Source organism: Rattus norvegicus, chromosome 1, assembly GCF_021556685.1.
Source record: "Rattus norvegicus strain SHRSP/BbbUtx chromosome 1, alternate assembly SHRSP_T2T, whole genome shotgun sequence".
NCBI classification, from domain to species: domain Eukaryota; kingdom Metazoa; phylum Chordata; class Mammalia; order Rodentia; family Muridae; genus Rattus; species Rattus norvegicus.
In genome coordinates this window covers 187164513-187188619 of record NC_141534.1, presented here as the reverse complement: position 1 = coordinate 187188619, position 24107 = coordinate 187164513, and the positions used below count along the sequence as shown (strand labels likewise).

At 42.4% G+C, this 24107-nt stretch overlaps 1 protein-coding gene and 1 long non-coding RNA gene across 10 annotated transcripts in view; one reads left to right on the top strand and one right to left on the bottom strand.

Moving 5' to 3' along the window:
• Positions 1 to 24107, top strand: part of Dcun1d3 (defective in cullin neddylation 1 domain containing 3) — a 42647-nt gene that overhangs the window by 13297 nt on the left and 5243 nt on the right. For 6 of the 7 annotated variants that reach the window (NM_001024886.2, NM_001438237.1, NM_001438236.1 and 3 more), the window contains 1 exon segment: positions 22162 to 22698. In NM_001024886.2, the coding sequence (NP_001020057.1) occupies positions 22268 to 22698 (431 nt within the window). In that variant the 5' untranslated portion in view covers positions 22162 to 22267. 7 annotated transcript variants of the gene reach the window in all.
• LOC147996951 (uncharacterized) lies at positions 8052 to 18280 on the bottom strand. 3 transcript variants are annotated; one of them, XR_015652439.1, is made up of 10 exons: positions 16825 to 16949; positions 16549 to 16642; positions 16437 to 16475; positions 15893 to 15994; positions 13882 to 13955; positions 13487 to 13627; positions 13218 to 13398; positions 10186 to 10318; positions 9867 to 10033; positions 8052 to 8182 (listed from the first exon to the last, which is right to left on the bottom strand). It is a non-coding gene; the product is annotated as an uncharacterized LOC147996951 (long non-coding RNA). The 3 variants fall into 3 exon arrangements; XR_015652440.1 differs by lacking the exons at positions 8052 to 8182; positions 9867 to 10033; positions 10186 to 10318; positions 16437 to 16475 and adding exons at positions 12885 to 13035; positions 18238 to 18280 and having other exon boundaries at positions 13218 to 13396; positions 16825 to 16946; XR_015652438.1 differs by lacking the exons at positions 13882 to 13955; positions 15893 to 15994; positions 16437 to 16475; positions 16549 to 16642; positions 16825 to 16949 and adding an exon at positions 12885 to 13035 and having other exon boundaries at positions 13487 to 13762.

Here is a 24107-nt window from a genome sequence, read left to right as displayed (position 1 = left end):
TAAGGTGACCTGTACATTACTTGTTGGTGGTGACTGCTTTGAAGGGACACTGTGACTTGTGCCCTAAAATAAACTTAAGCACTGAAAAATTTTAAACACTGTTAAAAAATATCTACCTTACTCATCCTCATAATTCAGCATAGATCTTAAGAGGCATGTAAATACTGATAGAAACGACAGCCCGTTATGGGAGCTGCTATCCACCAACCCCACTTAAACCCTCAAATAGCATTCAAATTATTTGCCTTTGGTGGCTGGTCTATTTGCAAATGATCTTGTTCTTTTAAATTCTCTGCCATTAATTAATTCATTTGCTGAGAGAGAGAGAGAGAGAGAGGGAGAGAAAGAGAGAGAGAGAGAGAGAGAGAGAGAGAATGTGTGTGTGTGTGTGTGTGTGTGTGTGTGTGTGTGTGTGTGTGTGTGTTATTCATGTGCCAAGGTTGAGTATGTTAAAGTCAAGGTTGAGTATGTTAAAGTCAGGACAATGTGTGGGAGTCAGTATCTCCTTCCACTCTATGAGGCTTGGCAGCAAGTGCTCCCAACAGAAAATTTGCTTTCTGTTGTTGTAATAAAGCACTGACCAAAACCATCTTGGGGAGGAAAGGGCTTAACCTCTGCAGAAAGGATGTTTACTGGCTTGCTACATTACCTTTCTTACCCAGGTCAGGCCAAACTATCCAAGAGTGGCATCATCCACAGCGATCTGGACTCTCCCACATCAGCTAGCAATCAAGAAAATGCCACAGGTCAATTTGATAAAGCCAGTTCCTCAATTGAGATTCCTTCTTCCAGGTATATCACATTTACAAGCAAGATTAGCTATCACGTGCACTTAACAGCCAAGCTGTCACACAAGAACCCTATTCCTGAGCTGTGTCCCCAGCCCCACTGCATTATTTCATAATGAAAGACTCAGAAGTTTCCCAGCAGTGGTGAGATCTAGTTCTGTGTCTGAATTTTTCATATAATTTTGATTTTGTCATTTATACTGTCTTGTCTTCTGAAAGGTTGTGACTTGTGTTAGGGCTGGCTAGGAAAGGGAAAAGGCTTCTTCTCTAGACTGTAGTGTTCTGTGGGGATTAAAAAAAAAAATCTCCATTTCTACTAAGATCTACTCTTAAGTGTCCTTTGAGGAGATTTTAATTTACTTGGATTCCACATCAGGCAATGTAAATGTAGAAAGTCGTAAGACCACCTTATTGAGGGTAGAGATTGCATGTCTGAAATAGTCTGTATTCCCTCCTGGGGAAGTTAGTTGTTATTTATAGGTGACAACTGGTGAGGCTGGATAAATCTGAAAGGGGATGGAAAGGAGTTGTAGCAGTCGCCCTTGCTCTACAGCAGCATACAAGACTGAAGACAGTTGTTCACTTTCTTCTGTTCTTGGGAAATTGTCATTGGATCAGTATTCATAATCTTTTCATTCTAAGATAAAGCCTGGGGCTGCTGAAATGAGTTTGTGGGTCCATGGATAAAAACACTTGCCAGCATGTGGTCGAAGGAGAGAAGCTACTCTAGAAGTTGTCCTCTGACCACCACAAGGTGCACACACACAAATACATAAATTAAAAATAAGTATTCTCGGGGTTGGTGATTTAGCTCAGTGGTAGAGTGCTTGCCTAGCAAGCGCAAGGCCCTGGGTTCGGTCCCCAGCTCCGAAAAAAAGAAGAAAAAAAAAAGTATTCTCAAGATTTTGGAAACTTGAACCATTGTGGCAGTTTCAAACCAGACAAAGCATTAATTGAAGATCTAACTATGACTTTGAACTCTCCTTAGCCAAGAAACTGGAGTTGCTTAATTTATCAGAGTATTTGTTTTCTAAGTATCCAGCTCTCAGTCATTGCCTGACCCAGCAGAAAGCTAATAAAGTTACACAACAGGTGAAAACCTTTCCAGTTGCCCTTTCCCCATTGGTAAAGAAGTGGTTTTCCCTCCTTGTAAGTAACTCATCCTAAGCTTCTCCTTTCTGTTTGCATATTTACTATTTGTGCACAGTACTTGGCTTCAAACAAGTTTAGACGGTCCCTAGCACTTAGTACTTGTCAAAAATGTGCACAATAGAAGGTCTTCTGATTGTCACAGCAGCTCAACAGAACAAGGCTCTAGGAGTGCTTACACTTTCCAAACAGATACAAGATAACTTCTGCTTAAGAAGAAACAGATTTTGTAGTTTTCCAGTTAGAGATGTATGAGCGAGGGACTGACTTTCTCAGATGGAATGTGTATCATTCATAAGGGACTTCTGAAACTCAAAAGCAATCTTGTAAGCTAGAAAATCTTGGCCTCCAAAACGTCTGGCTCTCACCATTTTGCTCCAGGGAATTATGTGTCCGCCCTTTTCTGGTGGACAGGCTCTGTAGTGGTTGAATACTTGATGTTTTAGGAGAGAATGATGGGCTATGTTGCCAGGTACAGATTCAGAGTACGGTGGATCTTGTTCTCTAAGGAACTTGCAGCATGGTAGAAATACCAGACACAGTAAGAACCAGACAGTTTGTAAAGTTGGTGCTCCAAGATGTGATATCAGTGCAGGTGCCAGGGGTTCAGCAGCAAGGAGTCCTACCAGAGGATCAGGAATGGGGGAGGCATTCCCAGCAGTATGTAAGGCAAAGCTATGGAGACAAGGTGGCACCTTGGGAAACACTTTGTACATTAATCTGGCAGAAGCATCTGAAATAAAAAGGGAAGGATGATGACAGAAGCCGAGTTCAGATCCTCAAGAGTCTTATGTGCCAAGGTGAGTTCAGATGAGTCTATAGGTGAAAAGGGTCTGTGATTTGGGGTGGGGAGTACATGAGACTATACTCATGCACATGCAAAGTGAGGGAGGACTATACACCACTGAAGCACATCCCCAGTCCTGCTGAATGATTTTAAGAATGTCTACACTGTGTTTGTGCGTGATTACTTCTGTGCAGTGAGATTGGAAGTAGGTAAAGCCTTTGTGAGGGCACTGCCCTCCAGATGTTAGAAACCTGAACTGAGTCACTGTAGCACTCCTGAGGAAGTTTGGAGTAATCTGACAAGTTTATTATTGTCCCACAAGGGTCATCAGGGAAGAATACTGTGCTCTGCACAGTCCTACAGAGATCCAGGGGTTGCAGGGGTCTCATACTGAACTATCTGTGCTGCCTTGGTTATTTCCTTGGCGCACCCCAGCAGGTGATGGCAGTCATGACTGAAGAATCATATCTGCCTGAATCTCTTTACCATCATTGCTGCCCATGTGATACTGGCCAGTAGAAGGCACGTTTCCTTACATAAGTGAGAGGAGCTTGGCAACTGGGGGAACAAATGGATGTAGGATTATATCCCCTGTTTTTGTCAAACAATAGGGACTTGGATAAGGTAGTCGTCTGCTTTTCTTTTCCTTCCACCCTTCTTCCTTTTTCCCTCCCTCTCTCCCTTCCTCCTTTTAAGAAAGTCTGTAGCCTGGAACTTGCACCTAGGATTACAAGAGTGTTTCTAATCTTGTTTCCTCACCTGTAAGATAGAGTGTGCAGAAATGTTTCTCTTCATGGGTAGCTGGGAAGATTAAATTGTATGATAACTGGAAAGTGCTTACCATATTGAACACACTAATTATACCACAGGGAAATAGCCTAGTCTAGAGATTTTCCAAACTGAGGGTCATTTCTCCTTAGAGGGTCATAACCAACTATTGAAAACAACCCGGGAAAGGAAGTAGCATCAGTCAGAGCACATCCCAGAAGCAAGAATCTGTCAGCATTGCATTACGATAGCATCTTTGTTTTGTATTTGTGTTTGTGTGTATGTGTGTTTGTATTAGGTCAGGATGTAGAATCTATTTCTTAAAATATTTATGTTTGAGTGCTTGCCTGCATGGTGCTTTTTGTGCCAGAAGAGGGGAGGAGGTCAGAAGAGGGTGTAGGATCCTGTGGAATTGGAGTTAGGGATAGTTGTGATTTACCATGTAGGTCTGGGCATCAGATTTAGATCCACTAAAAGAGCAGCCACTGAGTGCTCTTAAACCCTGAGCCATCTCCCAAGCCCCAAAGTCCATTTCTTGCTGTACTTTGCAGTTAAAGTTTGAAAACTACTAGCCACTTTCTAGCTCCCTTCCTCAGAGGTGGAGGGACTTTGATAGCCCAAACAAAACACCACTCTTGTTTGAAAAGTTTTTTTTTTTTAAGTCAGTGTGCTCACTGTGTAGCTCAGGCTACCCTGTAACATGCTATTGTATACCATGCTGGTCTTAAACTCACAGAGATCCATCTGCCTCTGCTAGGGTTAAAGGCAGGTGCCACCATCCTGTTCCTCTTATTTTTGATAACAGGTAAAACGGGGGTCCTTCAGCCAGTTACTTAGAACTTAGTCTTAGAACAGTGCCTTAGTCTTCTCATCTGTGAAGAGGTGAGAATAATATCCAGAGGACTCATGTTGGTGCTATATCATTGTTTAGTTCTGTGTAAAATGTTACTGAACCTTAGGGAAGTATTGTTATAGGTATCCTATAACACAGGAGAATACCTAGGCTAGCATGCATGAAGGCAGATTGTTCAGTGCACCAAATACATAGACAGCATTTGTTTTCATTGTTTCTGTAGTTGCTATCCGTTTAAAGTTAGCATGGAAGCAATAGGTTTCATTATGTCATTTTCTTTGCGTGCATGTGTGATTTTACACCTGTTCTTATTTATCTCCAAACTGCTGTCTTTCCCTCACCCCCTTCCTTCTCTTGTTGATCCTCTGTCTCCTTCCAAGTGGTCTTCCTTTACATTTTGTGTCACATGTGAATACACTTCCTATGAAGGCATTCTCCTGCTCTCTTCCTGACTCCTCCCCTAAGATCTCCAGCTCCCAAATTAGGAGCCTTTTCTTGGTTGGCCCTATCTTGTACTATACTCCCTTTCCTTCTTGGGCATGCAGTCTAAGATGCTGTCACCAAGACAGTAACACCATCCTTTTTCTTCTATGTTCTGGTTATGATTGTGTGTATTTTTGAGACAGTGTCACTCTACATGGTTCCGGTCGTCCTGGAACTAGACCAAGCTAGCTTTGAACTCACAGAGATATTCTTGTCTTTGCTTCCTAAGTACTGGGCTGGTTCCATTTAACTGACGTGTTTGTGCTCCATGGAAGTAAATCATATATAATGCATTCATTCTTGCCCATGTCATAGACATACTAATGCATCTGTTATAGTAAGATGTCATATTACATCCTTAAAAATTCAGTCTGAAAAACCTCCTTAGGGTTGAAGGGGAGTAATGAAGTCTTTTCTTTTTTTGGTTCTTAAACTTTTTAGTTCTGACTTGGAAGAAAAAAAAGCCACAGGGTTTTGTTTGTTTTGTTCTTTTTTTTTTTTTTTTTTTTTTTTTTTTTTTTCCTTGACAGCAAGCTGATTCACAGTGAAACCAGTCACTGTGCCTTTGCTCAGCTCTGGTGGATAGTGAGCCTTCGATTTGATAAGCCCATTTGGCAATACTGAATCAACTTAAATGAATGGGGGCTGATCCTGATTGCCTCATAGAAGTGTTATGTAATTTATGGTACCCACAAACCCTTTGGGAGGTCTTTATTGTGAAGGTGTCATTCTGGGTCTTCAGTTCTTACCCAGTCCTACCAGAGTGATTCTCATGCCTGAAGGGCTAGAAACTTGCCATAAAAAGGAAGCATTTGGCTTTTGCTCAGAGATAGAGTGGTGATGAAGAATGGGGGTTAAAATCTGGAAATGTTGAAGTTGTGATTGAAGTTTAGATTAGTTTAGAAGTACCTCCCACCTTGTTACACTGACTTAATTTCTGAAAAATGAGTCTTATTTAGAGTTTCGAACACTTCTTTGACTAGCTTCAGAAAAGGCTTACTAATGTATTTGTCTTGTAAGTTTCTGCTGAGATTCGTTTTTGTCAGCTCTGGCATTTCCCAGAGAAACAAAAGAGGAGTGGTTTTCCATCACCCCACACAGTACACTTCTTAATTCTATCACTGATGGATGTGCTCTGTTAAACAAGCCTGACTGTTGGCCGACTCACTGAGGAGCCCTGTGTAGTGTGACCCCATCTCTTCTACCAGCATTTACACTTGTAGTACTTGGAATTTTCAGTGTATTGTGTTAAAACAAACTTCTAATTCTGGCTATTTTTCTTTTCAACTTTAGGTCTAAAATTGGAAGCTCTATTTTTATACAACATATTCTAGAAAAGTCACCAGTGTTGCTATTCTCTTGCTACCCAAATATCCTGACTGAGCCTGGGGGTGGGTAGAGCAAGAGCCGGCTGTCTCATGTGGCTAAGCAGAATGTGTGGGCCTGCCTGCCAGCCGGTGGAGGTGGAATCTGCTCTTTGCTTCTTGGCAAGTATGTCTGGATTTGTTTAGGACTTTAGCTCTTGGCCTTTTCTTGCTGCCATATGCAGTATAGCTCATTGTTTCTAGGGGATTTGAAGAGACAGAGCTGTATTGTCCTCATCTCTTACTGTCTTTGACAGGATACATTTTTAAGTAAAATAAGTCAAAAGCCACTCTGTCATCAGTGATTTCTTTTCCTTCCTTCTTCCCTTTTTCATTTCTTTTTTTTTTTTTTTTTTTGAGATAAGGTATCTGTACTCCTGGCTGTCCTGGAACTCACTATGTAAACCAGGTTGGCCTTAACTCATAAAGATCTGCCTGCCCCTGCCTCCTAATTAATCATGTGCCCCACTGTGCCTGGCATCACTGAGTTTTTTGTGAGTAACACATAGTAGGAGCAAATATCTCAAGAACTGTAAAGTGGCATCTTTTAAGTAGCTGACTCCCTATTTTAAAAAGCATATATGGTATTCAAAACAAGGCTTTAAATAAGATGCTTTCACACATGAACGAGGGAGGCTACCCAGCCCTTGAATGTTGTCATTAGGTCTTCTTGCCCTATGGCTGTGGCTCCAGTTAACTTTTCGGCTGGCACCTTTGTTAAGAGAAGAGGCAGGAATGATTTTGTGAATAATTTGATACCTTTCCCTCCTTCAAGGGAGTGAGGTGTATGGATCAGAAGAGACAGATGGATCTTCCTGTTTTTAGCCTCAAATTCTGGAATTCACTATAGGAGGTGAAAATTAGCTTACAGAGTAAAGAAATGGAACCATATTACTACTGGATGAGAAGCTATTTGTATCACATTTAGGAAACCGTTGAGGTAGGGAATAATTGAAATAATAAGAGAATTCCTCCCCACTCCTTTTTTTTTTCCTCCAGAAGGTGGTAGAGTACTGTGGGGAAGGGGTCTGGTAGCTGGTCTTTTACTACTTCGTGGGTTCTTCTTTTTCACACCTTTTATCCACCCTGACCCCCAATTTAATCCCCAGCCCCTAATAGAAGAGAAAGAAGGATACAAGGGAGAGCCAGACATATACCTGAATCTAATATCTTTCCTTTTGTTTCTTCTTTGAGCATGACTTCTAACTGCAGCCAAATTCCCCTGCTGCTTCTCAGGGCCCTAGCATTTATATGCACTCTGATAAGTTCCCAGGATTCCAAGTGTCACACAATCTCAGAAACTATCTGCAGCTGGTAAATTTCATGCCTCTGCTAGAGCATGAGGCAAATCACAATAGTCAGCTGCTGTGGTCAGCTCAAAGCAGCCCCATATCTCCATGCCTGAGATTAAAACGAAAACTTTCTTATAAAAAATTGAAAGTTTGAAAATTCCAGGATTGTCACTATAGTATCACAAAGAAATATGACCTTAAGAACCAGTTCTTAAGAACTAAAATTGAGGGGTTGGGGATTTAGCTCAGTGGTAGAGCGCTTGCCTAGCAAGCGCAAGGTCCTGTGTTTGGTCCCCAGCTCTGGAAAAAAAAAAACAAAACAAAAAAACTAAAATTGAGTTGTGCATCCATAGGATTCAGTTTCCTTTGCTATTGATATCATTTAATCAGAATTGGTATAAATAACTATGATTTGTTAGGCATAATTGTACTAGAGCAAGAGTTAAACATTCCTGATTCATCTTGAGTTAGTAAAGTGACAGACTAGTGTCTTGTGCAACATGAGCACTCACTATCTGTCTTAGTTACTGTTCTGTTGCTATGACTACATACCATGATTAAGGCAGCTTATAAAAGAAAGCATTTATTTGGAAGCTTGCTTACAGTTTCAAAGGGTTAGTCCATGATTATGGCGGTGGAGCAAAGTGGCAGACAGGCAGGCATGATGCTGGAGTAGCAGTTGAGAGCTCACACATGATCTGTAAATTATAGACAGAGATAGAGAGAAACTGAGACTGACTGGGCCTTGTGGGTGTTTGAAACCTCAAAGCTCAACCTCAGGGACACACCTCGTCAAACAAGATCACACATCCTAATCCTTTCTAAATAACTGGGAACCAAGAATTCAAATGTGTAAGCCTGTGGCAATATCCAAATATATAAGCCAGGCTATTTTTATCCAGACCACCACACTGTTGGTGGCTCATCAGCCGGTATTTAGCAAGCACTTGCTGTGTGTCTAAGAACTGAGGTACACAGGATATAATTTGTGTTTGGGGGGATCAGATAAGTCAACAAACGAGACTCTCAGAGAATAAAACCAGTCCAGTGTTACAAGCCTGTAATCTTAGCACTTGTGAAGCTGAGGCAGGAGGATCATGGATTCAAGGTCAGCCTTAACTCTAATTATATCTATAAAAGCAAACCAAAACACCAAAGCAGCAGGGCTTGGTTGGCACATACCTTTAATTCCAGCACTGGGGAGACAGAGGCAGGCAGATCTCGGGCCAGCCAAGGCCTTCTTTCAAGAAGCAAAACAAAACAACAAGCAATCAACAATAACAAAGCAAAACAAATGAAAATCTAAGCCATCAAAATGAAGAAAGCAAAACCAAGCAAACAGACAAACATAAATGTCCCAGGTCAGAGTACAGTGCCACATAACTCCACTCCGTCTCAGTATCTGAGACGTGTCTGGTACGACTGCTTTTCTGATTTCCCCCAAATGTTAGGTGAGAACACTGAGGTGCAGAGTGTCAGGATAGATGTGTAAGCCCAGCTATTTTTTCCTACAAAGCATGTTCCATTCTTCCTAGAAGGCACATGCAGGACTTGAGGAGTAGATGAAGGAGCTATAGTATTTGCACTGCTGAGTTTTGAGCGAAAGGGTTGGATGTGGTTGAAGTACGTGCAAAACTGCTGACAGTCTTGCAACTTTTTGAACCCTGTGTTTCTAGATGCAAAATGAGCATGCGTTTATGTGTGTGGTTTTTTCCTGGGCCTGTAGTTGCCTTCAGGTTGTCAAATGTATGTATAACCAGAACTTTTGGAGCTACTGTCTGTCTTAGAATTTTCTAAAACAGGGCCTGTCAGGGCAACCAAAATAGACAGCGCTGCATTGACCCTTATGTGGTAGCAATTTGGACAGGACAGAAAGTAGGCAAGAACTGAGGAATCTTCTTTGTTTTTACTGTTATTGTTTGAGACAGAACCTCAGTGTATAGTCCTGGCTGACCCTGAACTCACAGAGATCTACCTGTCTCTGTCTCCTGAGTGCTGGGATTAAAAGCACACACCACCACTCCCAGCAAGAGAGATCTCTGCAAAGCCTGCAGTAACTCATCGCTTGTTGCTTTTCATCGTATGTTGGACTCTATTTTGATTGAAGTATCTGTTTATCTCTGTACATATTAATTATCCATGTGCCATATAAACATTTATGAAAATAAATGTGTATATACATGCACACATATATGGATTATATATAACCCTTAATCGAATATGTATAATAAAGGCAGACAAACATGAGTCTCTGTCTTAGAAATCTGAATTCTTCCTAAATTGAGTCTTAGCACTTAAAGGGAAATTGTTGGGTAATTGAAACTAAGAACTCTGGTCGTGTTTGGTTTTTCAGTTTCATAGGATGTGGTTTAGATCAATTACCTTTTGAGCTGGAAGACGATTGGTCATGTCATGATTGTGCGAAGGCTTCCCGAAGCATTTGCTCTACATTCTATCACATTGTGAGAATAGGAGGTGGGGGTTCTCCTTGGGAGCATGAAGATGAGTCAGAATGTTTCCACAGTAGAAGGCAGGAGTAAATACTCTGACTGTATGTAGAGGAGGGACAGGATAGTTCTTTCAGCTTGTTAGTCATGGCATCTTACATAAATAGTATCCTGATGGCTTTGACAACATTCCTGGGCCCGGGATTATTGCTTCTGTTGTTCAGCTGAGAGTACTGTGACATATTGACACTGGCCTGGTAAGCTGGTCCAGGAACGAATCAGGAAGTCTAAGCATTGGATCTTCCTCTCTGTGCTGCTTAAGTAGGAGGTCTGAGAAGTGGTAGCTATCTTTATGAGAACTCTTTCCATTGGGACACAAGCTGGCATCTGGTGAATATAAAGGGGAATTTACTGACTGGTGTATTCATGAAGGTTAGGCTTTGATTTCCTTTCTTGAAGCCATTGGATTCAGGGTGCAAATGATGTTTTCAAAACCTAGTTTATAATTTCTCAATATTGCTTTCTACCTAAGAATCTCATTCTTGAGTTCTATATGCATTAGATTTGAAACTCACCAGGGCAAAAGAATCATCTTCTTCCACAGGCATTTTACTTTCCCTCGTCTTTCTGGCATGGTGACCATTTTCAGTGCTGGTTGACCTGGGTGCCTGTGTACCCCTGATAATAGTCATTGAAGCCAGGAGCATACCGGCAGCATATAGGCCTGAGTCATATGTTCCATTGTGAATCCCACATACGCACAGTCTTATACCAGGAGTTAATTAGAGGGGTGGGGATTACTTGTGAAACTTGGGTAATTATCTGATAAAGAGGCTAGGTGGTGTGGAAATTTACATGGTTCTAATATGTTTTATAATGCCCTTTGGTTCAGTTTATAGCTCAGAAGTTCATATGACAGGTCTGTGGGGTAAATACAACCCGATTGCTGCTTCCAAGGCTCCACAGATGAGTCAGTGGCTCTGGTTAGTCCAAGACTAGACTTTCAGCCCAGTGCTAAAAAGGATGAGGACTCATTAGATTTTTCAAATATACCCTCTTTTGTTTTTGGAGGGCAGAAAGAGTAAGGTTTGTCTAATACTTAAAAAAATGCATCGAAGAAATTTAGATGAAATTGAAGGATGATCATTAGAACCTCTCGTTTCTTGTCCCATCATTTAACAACTGTTAAGTTGTTGTGTTCACAGGAAAGCTGATACTTCTTTACTTGCTTCCTGGATATTTGTCTTATTTGTCTTCCATGTCTCTGGAAAAGATGTTGTTCTGTTTTGTTTTAAGGGAAATTGAATTAGTTGGCACATACAATATGTTGAAAATATGAATCGATTGCTAGGATAGATTTTATATAAAATATTTTTACATAATCTTTGATCCATCAATTTCTCTTCTAGGGATTTATTCCCAGGAAATAATTGTTAATGTTCTGGTTTTTAACTTTATTTTCCATTTATTACCCTAGTATGTCTATAATAGTGAATTACAGGAAGCAAGTTAATATCTGAGAATAAGAAATTAAAATAACAAATCCGATTGTCATTGAGTTAGTAAGCTGTTACAGTGTTTTAACACACAGAATCTCAGTCTCTTTGCTCCCTCTGGAGTACTGTAGCAGAATTTTGACAGATCGAATAGTAGGATGTAAATAGTAAATAGTCTTATAGAGTATGTGTGAACTGTCTGAGCATTAACAGCGATAACAACAGTTAAATTTTTTGTCCAGGTTAAGGCGGGAGCTCAGTCCTTTTTCCATGCAAGCCTGGAGACCTGAGTTCAGAAACCTCAGAACCCATGTTTAAAAAATAAAAATCAAAGGGTAGGGCCATCAAGATGGCTCAGCAAGGAAAGAGTGCTTATCACCAAGGCCTAATGACCTAAGTTTGATTCCTGAACCTATATTGGTGTAAAGAATAGAATCAACTCCCGTATACATGATGTATGTACACATGAACCAAACAGATAAATATTTTTATAAACCACAGCAAACAGACTTAAGTATGGTGGCCTGTGTGTCTAACCCTTGAGCTAGGGAGAACACAGGCAGATCCAGGGGCTCACTGTCCAGCCTCCTTGATCAGCTCAAGGCAATGAGAGACCCTGCCTGAAAAACAAATGGGTTGAGAAGATGGCTTAGTGGTATATATTGCTCTTAAAGAGGACCCAAATTCTGTTTTCAGTACCTATGTCTGGCAGCCTATAACCAACTCTAATTCTAAGTTTGATGAGATTTGACACCCTCTCCATACAAACCTGAGTTCATATGCACATACCCTCACACAGACACACAGGAATGCACATAATAAAAAAATAAGATCTCCAAACACAACCTCCAAACAAAAGGTAGACAGTGCCTGAGGAGCTCATGTGAACGAACGTGTATATATACATACACTCCCTGTATATTTATCAGCACATAATTTTTTGAGAGGGAAAGATGTTTATGAAGAATGTTGAGTGGAAATAGCTACAGAATAGGATGCATAATATAACTTATTTGTTTATAAGTTTAATGTATATATTACATGTATGTATTGTGTGTATGTGTCATCTACATATGCTTACTAAAACACCTAAAGTATATTCTTTATGTTAGTTGGCATTCTGGAATAATTCATACACGCACTGCCTGCACTCTCCCCCTCTCTCTCTCTCTCTCTCTGTCTCTCTCTCTCTCTCTCTCTGTCTCTCTCTGTGTGTCTCTGTCTCTGTCTCTCTGTCTGTCTCTCTCTCTCTCTCTCTCACACACACACACACATACATACACATACACACACAGACTTGTAATTTTTTGGGAGGAGGTTGCTTTGCCTGTTTGCTCTCAAGTAACAACAGGGTGTTTCTACACCTGCTCTAACCCATTTTATCTCCCGAATAAATGATACAGAGATCTGGTATTTTTATTAACAAGCTACAGGCACTATGCTGGGCAGGTACTTACCTATTGTAACCTCTCTGGCTGCCTACTTCCCAGCCATGTGGTCCTTTACTTATAGTCTGCATCCTGGTTACATGCTCTCTCATCCAGACCTCGTGGTGAATCCTTCTGGCTCTTCTCTTTCTTGGTCCTTCTCCCCTGGGACTCTCTTCTCCTGCCCAGTTTTTTGGGTAATCAGTACTTACTAACCAATCAGAGGTGATGGAGAATGATTTTTACATAACATTGAGACTGGAGATGGTTGGCCATGCCAATGTCAGGACTACAAGATGTCCTGGCATAGAAATCAGCATCTGAATATACGGTGCACAAAGCCATCCTCCAACACAGACTTACCTGCATTGTCTGGACTTTCTAGAATAAGTACATAGTACTTTTGATTTGGCAGTAGTCGTGGATGTTTCTGACTAGGTTACTGGTATGGTTGAAAGGAGGAATTCTTTCACTGTGCAGGTCTTTTTTTAATCCACTTTTTCCTGTGGGCTGGCCATTAGCAGTCAGCCTCCATCATGGGCCTCTAGGAAACAGTTGGTTTGTATGGTCTTATAATGGATCTAGATTTTCTTTATAAAGAATGAGGAAGCATAGGGAAATTGATCACTTACCATGTGATGAACTTGAGGCTTACTTAGCAGTCGCATCATTTACGTATCCCTTCAAGGCATTTGCAGGCAGTCATACAGTCATTGTATTGGGTTCTTTCCTCGTCTTTTGACTCACTTCAAAGTGTGCTTTTCTGCCTTTTACTAAATGCAAAAATGTAATCTTCAGTTTTTTTCTGAACTCCTTAGAAGGAGACCAAAAAGTGAACAGTACACATGTTAGTCAGATGTTTGAGGACTAATTAGCTATAATCAGCTAAATTCTTGGGTGGCAGGTACCTGGAAGGAGGAAGTTAATGTCTAGTCAGTAGTTCACCTTCAGCGAGGTCTAGCGAGGTCCCATCCCAAGGAAGCCAACAGGCTGCATACATAGTATGCATACAGTGTAGCAGACATACCATTTTATTATAGTTCCAGGGAGAACAAACTCAAGACAGCCTTCTGCCTTTGAACCAGGAATGCCTTGAGAAAACTGAGGGAGAAACAAAGGAGTGACAGTTTGAATCTGAAGTGTCCCCTACAGGTTCATGTGTTTGAATATTTGGTGCCTAGCTGGTGACTAGGGAGGTTGTGGAACATTTGGGACTATGGTCTTGCAGCAGAAGGTAGTCTCTGGGAGTGAGTTTTCAAGGTGATGGGTGATCTGGATTCCAGTCTTAACCTCTGCTTCCTCATCTGCCTTTTTGTGAGAAGCTGTCTATGCACATCCTGCTGCAATGGCGGACTGACCACATCTTCTGGAACAGCCACCATAAATCTTTCATCCCATTAGGTTCCTTCTTTAGGTATTTGCTAACACCAATTAGAAAAGTCACTAATACCTAGAGATCCACTGGGCCAACCTAGAAATCTACTGCCCCCAAATCCTGCCCACTTTGCACATGTATGTATAGTTAGACTTGCTTTAAAATAGTTGTGATTGCGGGGGGGGGGGGGGGAGGGAGAAGCAAAAAATTTCATTGTGGGCCAGTGATATGAGAAGGCATAGTTTTGGTTATTTTGGGTAAACATGCAACTCAGTTCTAAAGCCTCGAGACTAAAATGCTTCATTATTTTGTGTTTGGAAAGTATATGTTATGTGTCAGTGTTGGCTTGCTTGTATTTGACCAGTAGCCCTCAGACTAGCCAGCTACAGTGGCTTCCATCCTCAGGCATGCATACAGACACATTCTCTCTGTCTCTGTCTCTGTCTCTGTCTCTCTCTCTCTCACACACACACACACACACACACACACACACACACACACCTAGTATCCTAGTATCTAGTCATTTACTAGGGGATAGATTCTGAATGAGTCTGTCATTGTGTGGATGCCGTTAGTGTCCTTACACATAGGTCATTCACTTCATGTTAGGTATGTTGCAGTCGGGGGACATGTTACATGTGACATGTATGAACTTGCTACCAGAGTCACACAGCATGCCGTTTTACAGCAACCATTTAACAACAGAAAAGTAGCATTGGCAGTTACGTAGCTGTAATGGAACTCTGTTAAAACGTTGCATTTTATACATAAGTGTATGTGCTGTGTATACTGTATACAGCTGGCAGTATAGGGTGCTTATCTGTGTCAGCAGCATCATGAACAAGTGAACGTTTTGTCCACAGCATTGGGGTGGCTGTGGTGGCACTAAGAACTGCATAATGATCTTAATGGGACCACCATTGTGACTATAGTTCATTACTGATAGAAACATCATTATACAGGATGTGATTGTACTAAAGTGTGACACCTAAGGACCAGTAACAAACTAATAAAAGTAAAGAAATGATTTTTGGTCAAGTTGGATGGTGTTAGTCATGTGACTCAAGGTGATTTTTCTAAAAATATAAATCATGCATATATTATTTCCTTTTTAAAATATTGAGTCTTTCTTTCATGCCTCTTTCCTTTTGCATTTTTGAGATTGTTTGGTGCAGCAAGTCCTACCCAACTCTAACTGGAGCTGCAGTTTTAGCCTAGTGTAGGGCATTTAGGACAAAGACACAGTTAAAAGCATGGGCATAGAAACAGACGGGTCTTGTTTGCTTTGGCAGAGGGAACTGCTTTCCCCAATAAGTAGCTCTGGTAAGACCTAATCTCTGAAGGTGATCTTCTTCAAGCCTCAAGTTCCAAGTGAGAGGAGCAACCCCTCAGTCTTTACATGTGATGTATGCAAGTTTCTAGAAGTTGTTTACAGTTGGACTGTACCCACTTTTCAGTCTTTTTTGAAAAGGTCACTCAAAACCTGTATGCGGCCAGGCAGAACCAGGAGTCCCTATGGTCTTGTCTAGAGACTCCTGGGGCTTAGAGGATGTTTTCATTTACCAGGGTTGCCTCAGTCTCTGGCCGCTGTAGAAGGACTGAGGGTTTCATGTGCTCAGGTTCTGGTCTTCAGTGTTGATAGGAAGTAAGAACATGGGCTCACCTAGCTGGCCAGACTGTTTCAGATGTCAGAAGCGTGTATTTCACATTGCTATGATGTGGGAATGCCAGTGTTGGCGGCTTCTTGCTGCAGAGTAAACTAACTCTGGATGGGAACAAAATGGAGACAGGCATGGGTGGTCGTTTAAGACAGTCTTTTTTTAAAAAAAAATATTTATTATATACACTGTAGTTGTCTTCAGACACACCAGAAGAGGGCATCAGATCTCATTACAGATGGTTGTGAGCCATCATGTGGTTGCTGGGATTTGAACTCAAGACCTCTGGAAGAGCAGTTAGTGCTCTTAACCACTGAGCCATCTCTCCAGCCCCATTTAAGACAGTCTTAAGGCAGATCTGACGCTTTGCAGACTTTATTTTGGTATAGCACTTGCCTGTTTCACAAGGCTGTTCCTCAGGGTGGCAGGCTCCCTGTCTGCAGCCAACACAGCATTCCTCTTAGAAAGCTTTTTGACCTGACTAGCTACAGCAAAGAGCCAGCTTAGTCTGGGCTGCTTACTGGGGAGAGGGGGGACACAGCCGCTTACCTCCAGTCAAGGTCTTCTTGCTGACCCTGAAGAGCTCAACTAAAATGAGAAAGGAAAGGGAAGGCTGCAAACTCCACGGTGTCCAATGCCCCATTGTTCAAATTGGACTCACCTGTTTTTCTCCTTGCACGAAGCAAGGGAGCCGTTCATTATAATAGGAGGAAAGTTCTTGTCTTCAGAGGCTTTTCCGATTAGAACTGCAGTTTCTTTTAAATGCCAAAAATATGAAAAGACAAGTGTAGATCCCTTGTTTTACTGTTGGAATCATAGAAACTCAGAGAGGCCAACTGATTTGTTGAAGGGATACATTGCTTATGGAATCCTGGATGAGTCCAAGGTGTCCTTGGAATTTACTCTGCATATAGACTCACCCTCTGAATTCACTTACTGTTGGTAAAGGACATTTTCTTCTTGGTGCATCATCATCTTCCTAGGGGGTCTGACTTGAGAGATCAGAGTGTGGAGTCAGACTGGTTACTTCAAGCCAACCTCCTAAATTTTATTCATTTCCTGCTTTTATAAAATGAAAAAAAAAGTTATCTAACTTATAGAGATGTAATGAATTAAGTGTAACAGTTCATATCATTCTCAATACACAGAAGTGTGGGTGTTGTATGTGTAAAGGTCAAAGGTCAATGTCAGGTGTTTCTCTCCACCACGTTTTCTGAGATAAGGTCTATCACTGAACCTAGAGCTTATCGATTCACTTAGGCTGGCTGGCCTGCAAGCCCCAGGAAACTTCCCTGTCTTCACCTCCAGCACTGGGATTGGATAGACATGGGTTACCACACCCAGGTTTTATGTGGGGGCTGGGGACCCAAACTGGTCTTCATGCTTTTTGTGGCTGGCACTTTACTATGGGCCAATCTCCCCAGCTCCCTATAATGATAGGGACATAGCTATTATTATATGTAAATTACATGAACCAACCATATTGTCCCTTTCTTCCATTTTCTGTTTATTGTCTGTTTGGTTCTTATTAAGAACCCAAACAAGACCTACCTTTCTGTGAAATCTCAGCGAAGTCCAGCAGGTTGGTTTTATTTTGTAATACTGTGTGTAGTTTCCAAATCTAAAGAGCCTATAGCATTTATTTCTTAGGCTTCTTATAAAAGTGCAGCTATAGCCCCAGGCCTACAGTTAGTATCCTTCTGAGTCTCAAGTTTTCTTTGTAGTTCTCTTATCTTTCCATTTGTTTTCTGTCTCCGTTTACCCAAGGTCCCAGTGTGGGTTGGTCCTCCACAGTGGGGTGGCTGACCAACCAAGAGCAAGCCACTTGAAGACAGCTTTGCCTGGTTGTTACCTCATGAACTACCAAAGAGACAGGCATGGCTGAAACTAGAGCACCTCCAGGGATCCTGCAAGGATTGTCCTTGGGGCCTAGTAAAGCCTACTTCAGGCCTGGGGCTGGGGCTGGGGCTGAGCTGGGAAGGCAGCAAAGCCTATCCTTAGGAATGGCAGCCAGGGCTGGCACAGAGGAAGGAGGATTCTGGAGGCTGATATGCAGAGAAGGGAGGGAAGGAGGCAGAAGCAGTTGGTGCTAAGACTGAAGGAGAAAAGCTGCGGACTGATGTTGACCCATTGTAAGCTGAACAAAGTTCCTGTCTGGTAAATACATAGCCAAGAGTATAAAGGCTTAGAATGGTACCCCAGTTATTGTATGTATGAGTGGTTCCACCTCCCTCCACTTAAGTTTTTAGCCACCCCTTCCCAGCTCTCTTTGTCCTTAGCTCTGTTTGACCCATTTGTGCCACAGAGCTAAGGCAGGAGAGCTGTCACTTGTTCAGCACATTTGACTTGCCATGATAGAGCTGGGCTGGCTACTGAAGAACAGTTTCTTCGATAAAGGAAGCTTTGGTCTGTCACTGACGTCGAGATGGCATTAATAATAATGATTACAGAGGCGGACTCTTCACTGAATGCTTCTGTGCACCAGATGCATGGATTGTCTCATTTCCTCCACTCAACAGCCCTCTGAGGTGCAGTGGAATAAGCTGCCGTAAGGTTTGGTTAATAGATGCCATCACTGTGATTCACCCAACCTCTTGATAACTGGACTCTTCTCTCCCTTCCTAGATAGGCTCCTTGACTTTAGTGTGCTGCCATTTAGTTTCCTGAACTCAACAACTATATCAGAGAGCTATGTTTCTATACTGCTGTTATAATAACAATATAGCAAATAGAAAGTGGTATTCATTACTAATAATTGTGTTGTTTTTGTAAACTTGGCACCGGAATGTCTAGATTGTGCAGGGCCTGTCAGCAGGTGACAGTGGAGGAAGTAGAGCCACCTGGGAAGACACTGTCATTAACTGTCATTAATTGTCTAGAAAGCTGGCGAGCCTAGATAGGCGCTTTGTAGACCTATATAGAGATGGATGGAAGAGGACAGGAAAGCCTGCTTCAGGTTAGGAAAGGGCATGGCTAGCAATTTAAAGTAGTCACCAGGCACAGCTTGATTTTATTGAGGACCAATCACAAGCAAATCCCTTCCTGTGCAGAGTCTGATCCTACATGTGATTCTCCATTGGGGCTTTCGAGCTTTTGAATATGGCCAGTGATGTGGCATGAGACTGTTCTTATGTTTTGAGACTGGGTCTCACTATGTAGATCAAGTTGGCCTTGAACTCAAGAGATATACCAGTCTCTGCCTCCCAAGTGCTGGGATTAAACACATGCATCACTATGCCTGACCTATTGTTATTATAATTTTAAAATTATTTATTATTAGTGTGTGTATGTGCACAGAATATGTTCTTTCTAGTGGCTGATGGTTAAGATCTGATATTCTGAGGTTGCTGTATTTGCTCCTCACCTCAGGGCCCATTCCTTAGTATGTTGTCCCATGATGCTTTGCCAGATGTGGGCTCAGTTATACAGGTCCTGGTTTCTTGAACTAAACATTCCAGGTTCTGTTTGTTCTGTGATGTTGGATAAGTTTACTATTTGCAGAGTCTTAGTTTTCCTGTCTTTAAATGGGGTTATGTTGAGGAGGGCATATAAGCTAATGTTCTTAAAGTGCTTAGTTAGCATAGAGTTTAGCCCAGTGTCATATGCTCAGTAATTTATGGTTGCTGTTGTTAGCTAACAGCTAGTGAGACTTTGAAAGACTGAAGGTTCTGCCAGCCTCTTAAACACAGGGCTGGCTGCTGTGACTGGGCCTGGAGAAGCCCAGAAAAAGGGGAAATCAATGAGCAACCAAGGAGCAGTACCTACTAGCAGAGAAGAACATACTGGCTTCTGACTTGACACTACTGCTCTATCCCACTAGAATGGGAACCTTTCAAAGAAAAGGAGCCATGATGGGAGAAAGCCGACCTTTTGTCACTGGCTGATTGATCGTCTGTCCACATTGATTTTCCCCTTTTTCTCATCTGCTGAGCATGTTAAAAGCCTTCAGGTTTCAACTGGTTCCGCTGTATCAGGTCATCAAAAGATGCTTTTACATGGAGGCACTGCAAAGTAAATGAGATTTGGGCCTCTGTGGGAGCCCCATCTGTTCCGCCCTTACCTGCATGCCAGGCTTCGGAGGGAGCTGCTGTACTGAAGCATCTGTCCAGTCCGGATGAGGTCAGCGGCCTGGGTAGGTGGGTCAGATGCAGGGCAGGAAATCCTCTTACCTCACCAGGGTGCTGGGCCTCCTGCAGCAGGAGCTGAGCAGCAAACATTGGTGAGTCAGCCAGCCTGGGAATTAGAGTTGCCAGTCTGTGAGCATGTGGGGTTTGTGTAAGTTTGGGCCTTTTGTTTCTTTCAGCAATCCAGTCTTTAGAAACACAGATCTGGAAACCAGACCCTCCACATGCTACAGTCTTTCTTGTTTGGAGATAATTCTGCTTGAACAGTTGCTTCTCTTGTCTGATGGCCTCCAAGAATTAACCCCTTGCCTTTTGAGATTTGACTAGGTTTCACTTAGGGCTTACTACATGCTCAGAGTATGAATAGCCTGTGAGAAGCCATACTTAGGTCTGTCACTTTTCACAGCCAAAGCACTTTTAAGAGTTTCTTTGTGTGTCTTGTTTTGGTTTAAGCAAATTGAAACTGCCTTTCTCTTGAGGGCATGTGTAGACATGCCTTTTGTTTCTGAGGGTGGAGAATAGGACACACCCTTATAGGAGTCTGCCTAACTACAGGCATGATTGTGGCTCCTTTTAGATGACTATACTCTCTGCTTCCTTTTAGAGAGAATTCCTTTTAAAGATAAGTCCAGTTTATCCAGGCACTGTTTGGTGGACACCACTCTAGTTTTTAATTTTTTTTTTGTTTATTCAGCTTTTCTTAACAATTGCCCTTTGCCCTATTACCAGACTCTTAAGAGAGCTCTGAATTTGCACTATGAAGAGCCATGAAGGCTTCTTAGAAGCGAGAGGCCCATATGTGACTGACACTGATTCATGTCTGGTTTCTGCTTTCCTGGTTACACTTCTGCTCCACATACTAACAGTTAGTGGCTGCCATTGTACTAACAGCAGAATTTCACAAGTATTGAATTGAAAATAGATTTTCTATTGTTATAAAATAGTTGACGGTTAAGAACCAGTCCTAAGCAGACAGTGTTGGAAGTTGCTTCTGCTTTTGTTCACAAATGTTTAGCAGTTCATATAAAAACTTAGTTACAACGAATATGGCTCAATGTCAGTGCAGTCTTCTGATCCAGCAGTTTATCTCTCAGAGCTTGTATGGGTATGGAGACACACCTAGGTTGGGAAAGTACCTGGAGTACAGGCTCCTGTAGGTGAGTAGAATAGGGTGGAGCTATGACAGTACACTTGTGTGAATCCAGAGACACAGGCACGTTGCACTTTGCTGTTTGGCTAGGCCCCTGCTTGTAGTTTTGACATTTCTTACTTCACCATTAGACCATTATGAGATTACAGGTGGCTTGGGTATGGTCTCTTATCTCTATTCTACCAGAATCCAATTTGACAAATCATCCTTACAGAGTGCAGGGTACTTTCAGGAGCACAAGTAACCCTAAAATAGCTACAGCACCTTATTGCTGGGGACTTGATGGAAGCTTCATCATGAAATCCTGCTTTCAGTTAATTTTCCTTATGTACTATAGCATCTGCAAGAGGGCAGGGAGGGAGGAAGAATGGTTGTGGTGAGGTGTGGCTCCTTTAACTCTCCTTGATTCCTACTAAGGAGTGTCACCAGCTCCATCCATTACCATTATCATAGATTTAGCTACCTCTGTATTGTTCTGCTCAATTAGTTGCCATGGCTACCAGGCCAAGGTAATTTATCCTCCAAGGTGTTGCTTGTGTTGTGCTGAGAGGAAAAGACTGTAGCAATCTTTGTTGAAATCTGAGTTTGTAGGTATTAGGTATAGAACCAGATGATGAACTTGTGGCTTAACTCAGGTCCAGATAACTCTTATGTGAAGGCAAAACTTGACAAGACAGATTTCCTCTGGAATATTCTGTTAGAACTGTAGTCTTTGATGTGTTCTGCAAATGAATCAGCCTTTTAAAACTTATGCTGCCTTAAGGATTTTAGGAATTTCCCATGCTGGTTCTCTGTTACCCCCCCCCCCCCATATCCAAGGGTAAGCATCCCACAGAGCTTACAGGAAAGGTAACAAACAGTGAGCTGGGGTGGGGTTCTCTCCCTTGGCTCATTGTTAGCTCAGTGAAATAGAGTGGTCACTGGTGGGCAGTTCTGGGATTTAGTGTCTGTACACCACTCCTCTGCCCAGAAAGGTAACTACTTTGTAATTTCCTTCCAGGTTGGCTGGCTCCTCTAACTGATGGCATGTTGAAGTACATGGACCAGTGGCAGCGAAGGGATCTGATCCAGAGTGGGCCACTCTAGAAGGCCAGGCTACAATCACCATGGGCCAGTGTGTCACCAAATGCAAGAATCCTTCATCAACCTTGGGCAGCAAGAATGGAGACCGGGACCCCAGCAGCAAGTCACACAGCAGGCGGGGGGCTAGCCACCGTGAGGAACAGGTGCCACCTTGTGGCAAACCAGCTGGGGATATTCTTGTCAATGGGACCAAGAAAGCAGAGGCTGCCACCGAGGCCTGCCAGCTGCCAACTTCTTCTGGAGATGCAGGGAGGGAGTCCAAGACCAATGCTGAGGAGTCTTCCTTGCAGAGGTTGGAAGAACTGTTCAGGCGCTATAAGGATGAGCGGGAGGATGCAATTTTGGAGGAAGGCATGGAGCGCTTTTGCAATGACCTATGTGTTGATCCTACGGAGTTTCGAGTGCTGCTCTTGGCCTGGAAGTTCCAGGCTGCTACCATGTGCAAATTCACCAGGTTGGTTACAGATGCTTTCATGTCAGGAAGGGACCAGAGGAGGAAAACATGACATTGGGTAGTGGTGCCCACTAGGACAGAATTGGAATGGCTTCACAGGTTTGGGGCAAGTGGTCCCCATCCCCTTCCTGGCCATTTTCTCTAAGCTTAAGTATCGAGTTGTAGTTCTAGTCCAGAGAACTTCCTAGATTCTCCTAAGGAATTAATTTTTCTATCCTGTGTCCAAAACTCGTAGCAGAACTACTGAGTATATCTCTCCAGGTAGGTAAGACTCAGGGATTTGTATCTCTGCAAAGCTTCCTTGTCTAATATGTGCTGTTCTGTGTTTTCCTCACAGAATAAAGTGTTGCCTGATTGATAGATCACATTTGAATTCACAAAAGCACCAAGAGGCAATCCAAGTTACTGGGCACCGACCCTCTACCTAAAATTAAATAAGGACTAAGCAGTGTGAACACTTCTGTTAACTGCTGCTCAGCCCTCCTGACAACTAGCTGCTCAGAACTTGTCTTTTATTCCTTCACATGTCAGTTTAGTCATTTATCTGTAGTCTGCCAGGCACTTAGGTGTCCATAGACTGTCACTGGGAATATACCTCTACTGCTTTTGGAGTTCTCAGCTTGTTCCTTTAAGCCAGGCCTGTGTGCAGCAAGGACAGCTGGCCCCAAATATCAAGTAGCAGTTGTACAATTTGTCACAGTTATATATCCATATTGGGGTTGTTTGTATACAAGGATATGGCAGGGTCATGGCAGACCATGGTTTAAAGAGTGCAGGGTTATGAAGAAGAACTATAGTGGCCTGAAACTGGATATGTAGAGCAAGCAGGCCTCAAACTCCAGGTTCTGCCTGCTTCTTGAGGGCTCGGATTAAAGGTGTGAGCCACCATACCTGGCCTGTCAGAAGGAACTTTAAAACACAGCTAATTTATATGACCTTTTCAATAAATTGAATGCCTCACCACTACAGTCCCTGAGATAATCAGTGTGAAACCCTGTTAGTGCTGTATACAGTTAAAAAGTACATATGCAGCTGGGTGTGGTGGTACCTGTCTGTAATCCCAGCCCCCAGGAAGCTGAGGCACAAGGAAGAGAATTCAAGGCTAGTATGGGTTACATAGTGAGATCCTATCTCATAAAACAAAAACAAAAGTAGTTAAAAGAAATTTTAACTACATAGTTTCGGCCCTATGTATGTGTACATGCATGTGCACCTGTGCCATGCTTTAAATGTGAAGGGACCAGGGATAACTTGAGGGAGTTGGTTTTCTTTACCATGTAGGTTCTTGGGATCAAAATCAGGTTATCATTCTTGGTGGCAAGTACATTTACCTGCTGAGCCTTCTTGCCATGCCCCCAAAGGCACATTTGTTGTTTTCCATTTTATTTTATATGTATGAGGGTCTTGCC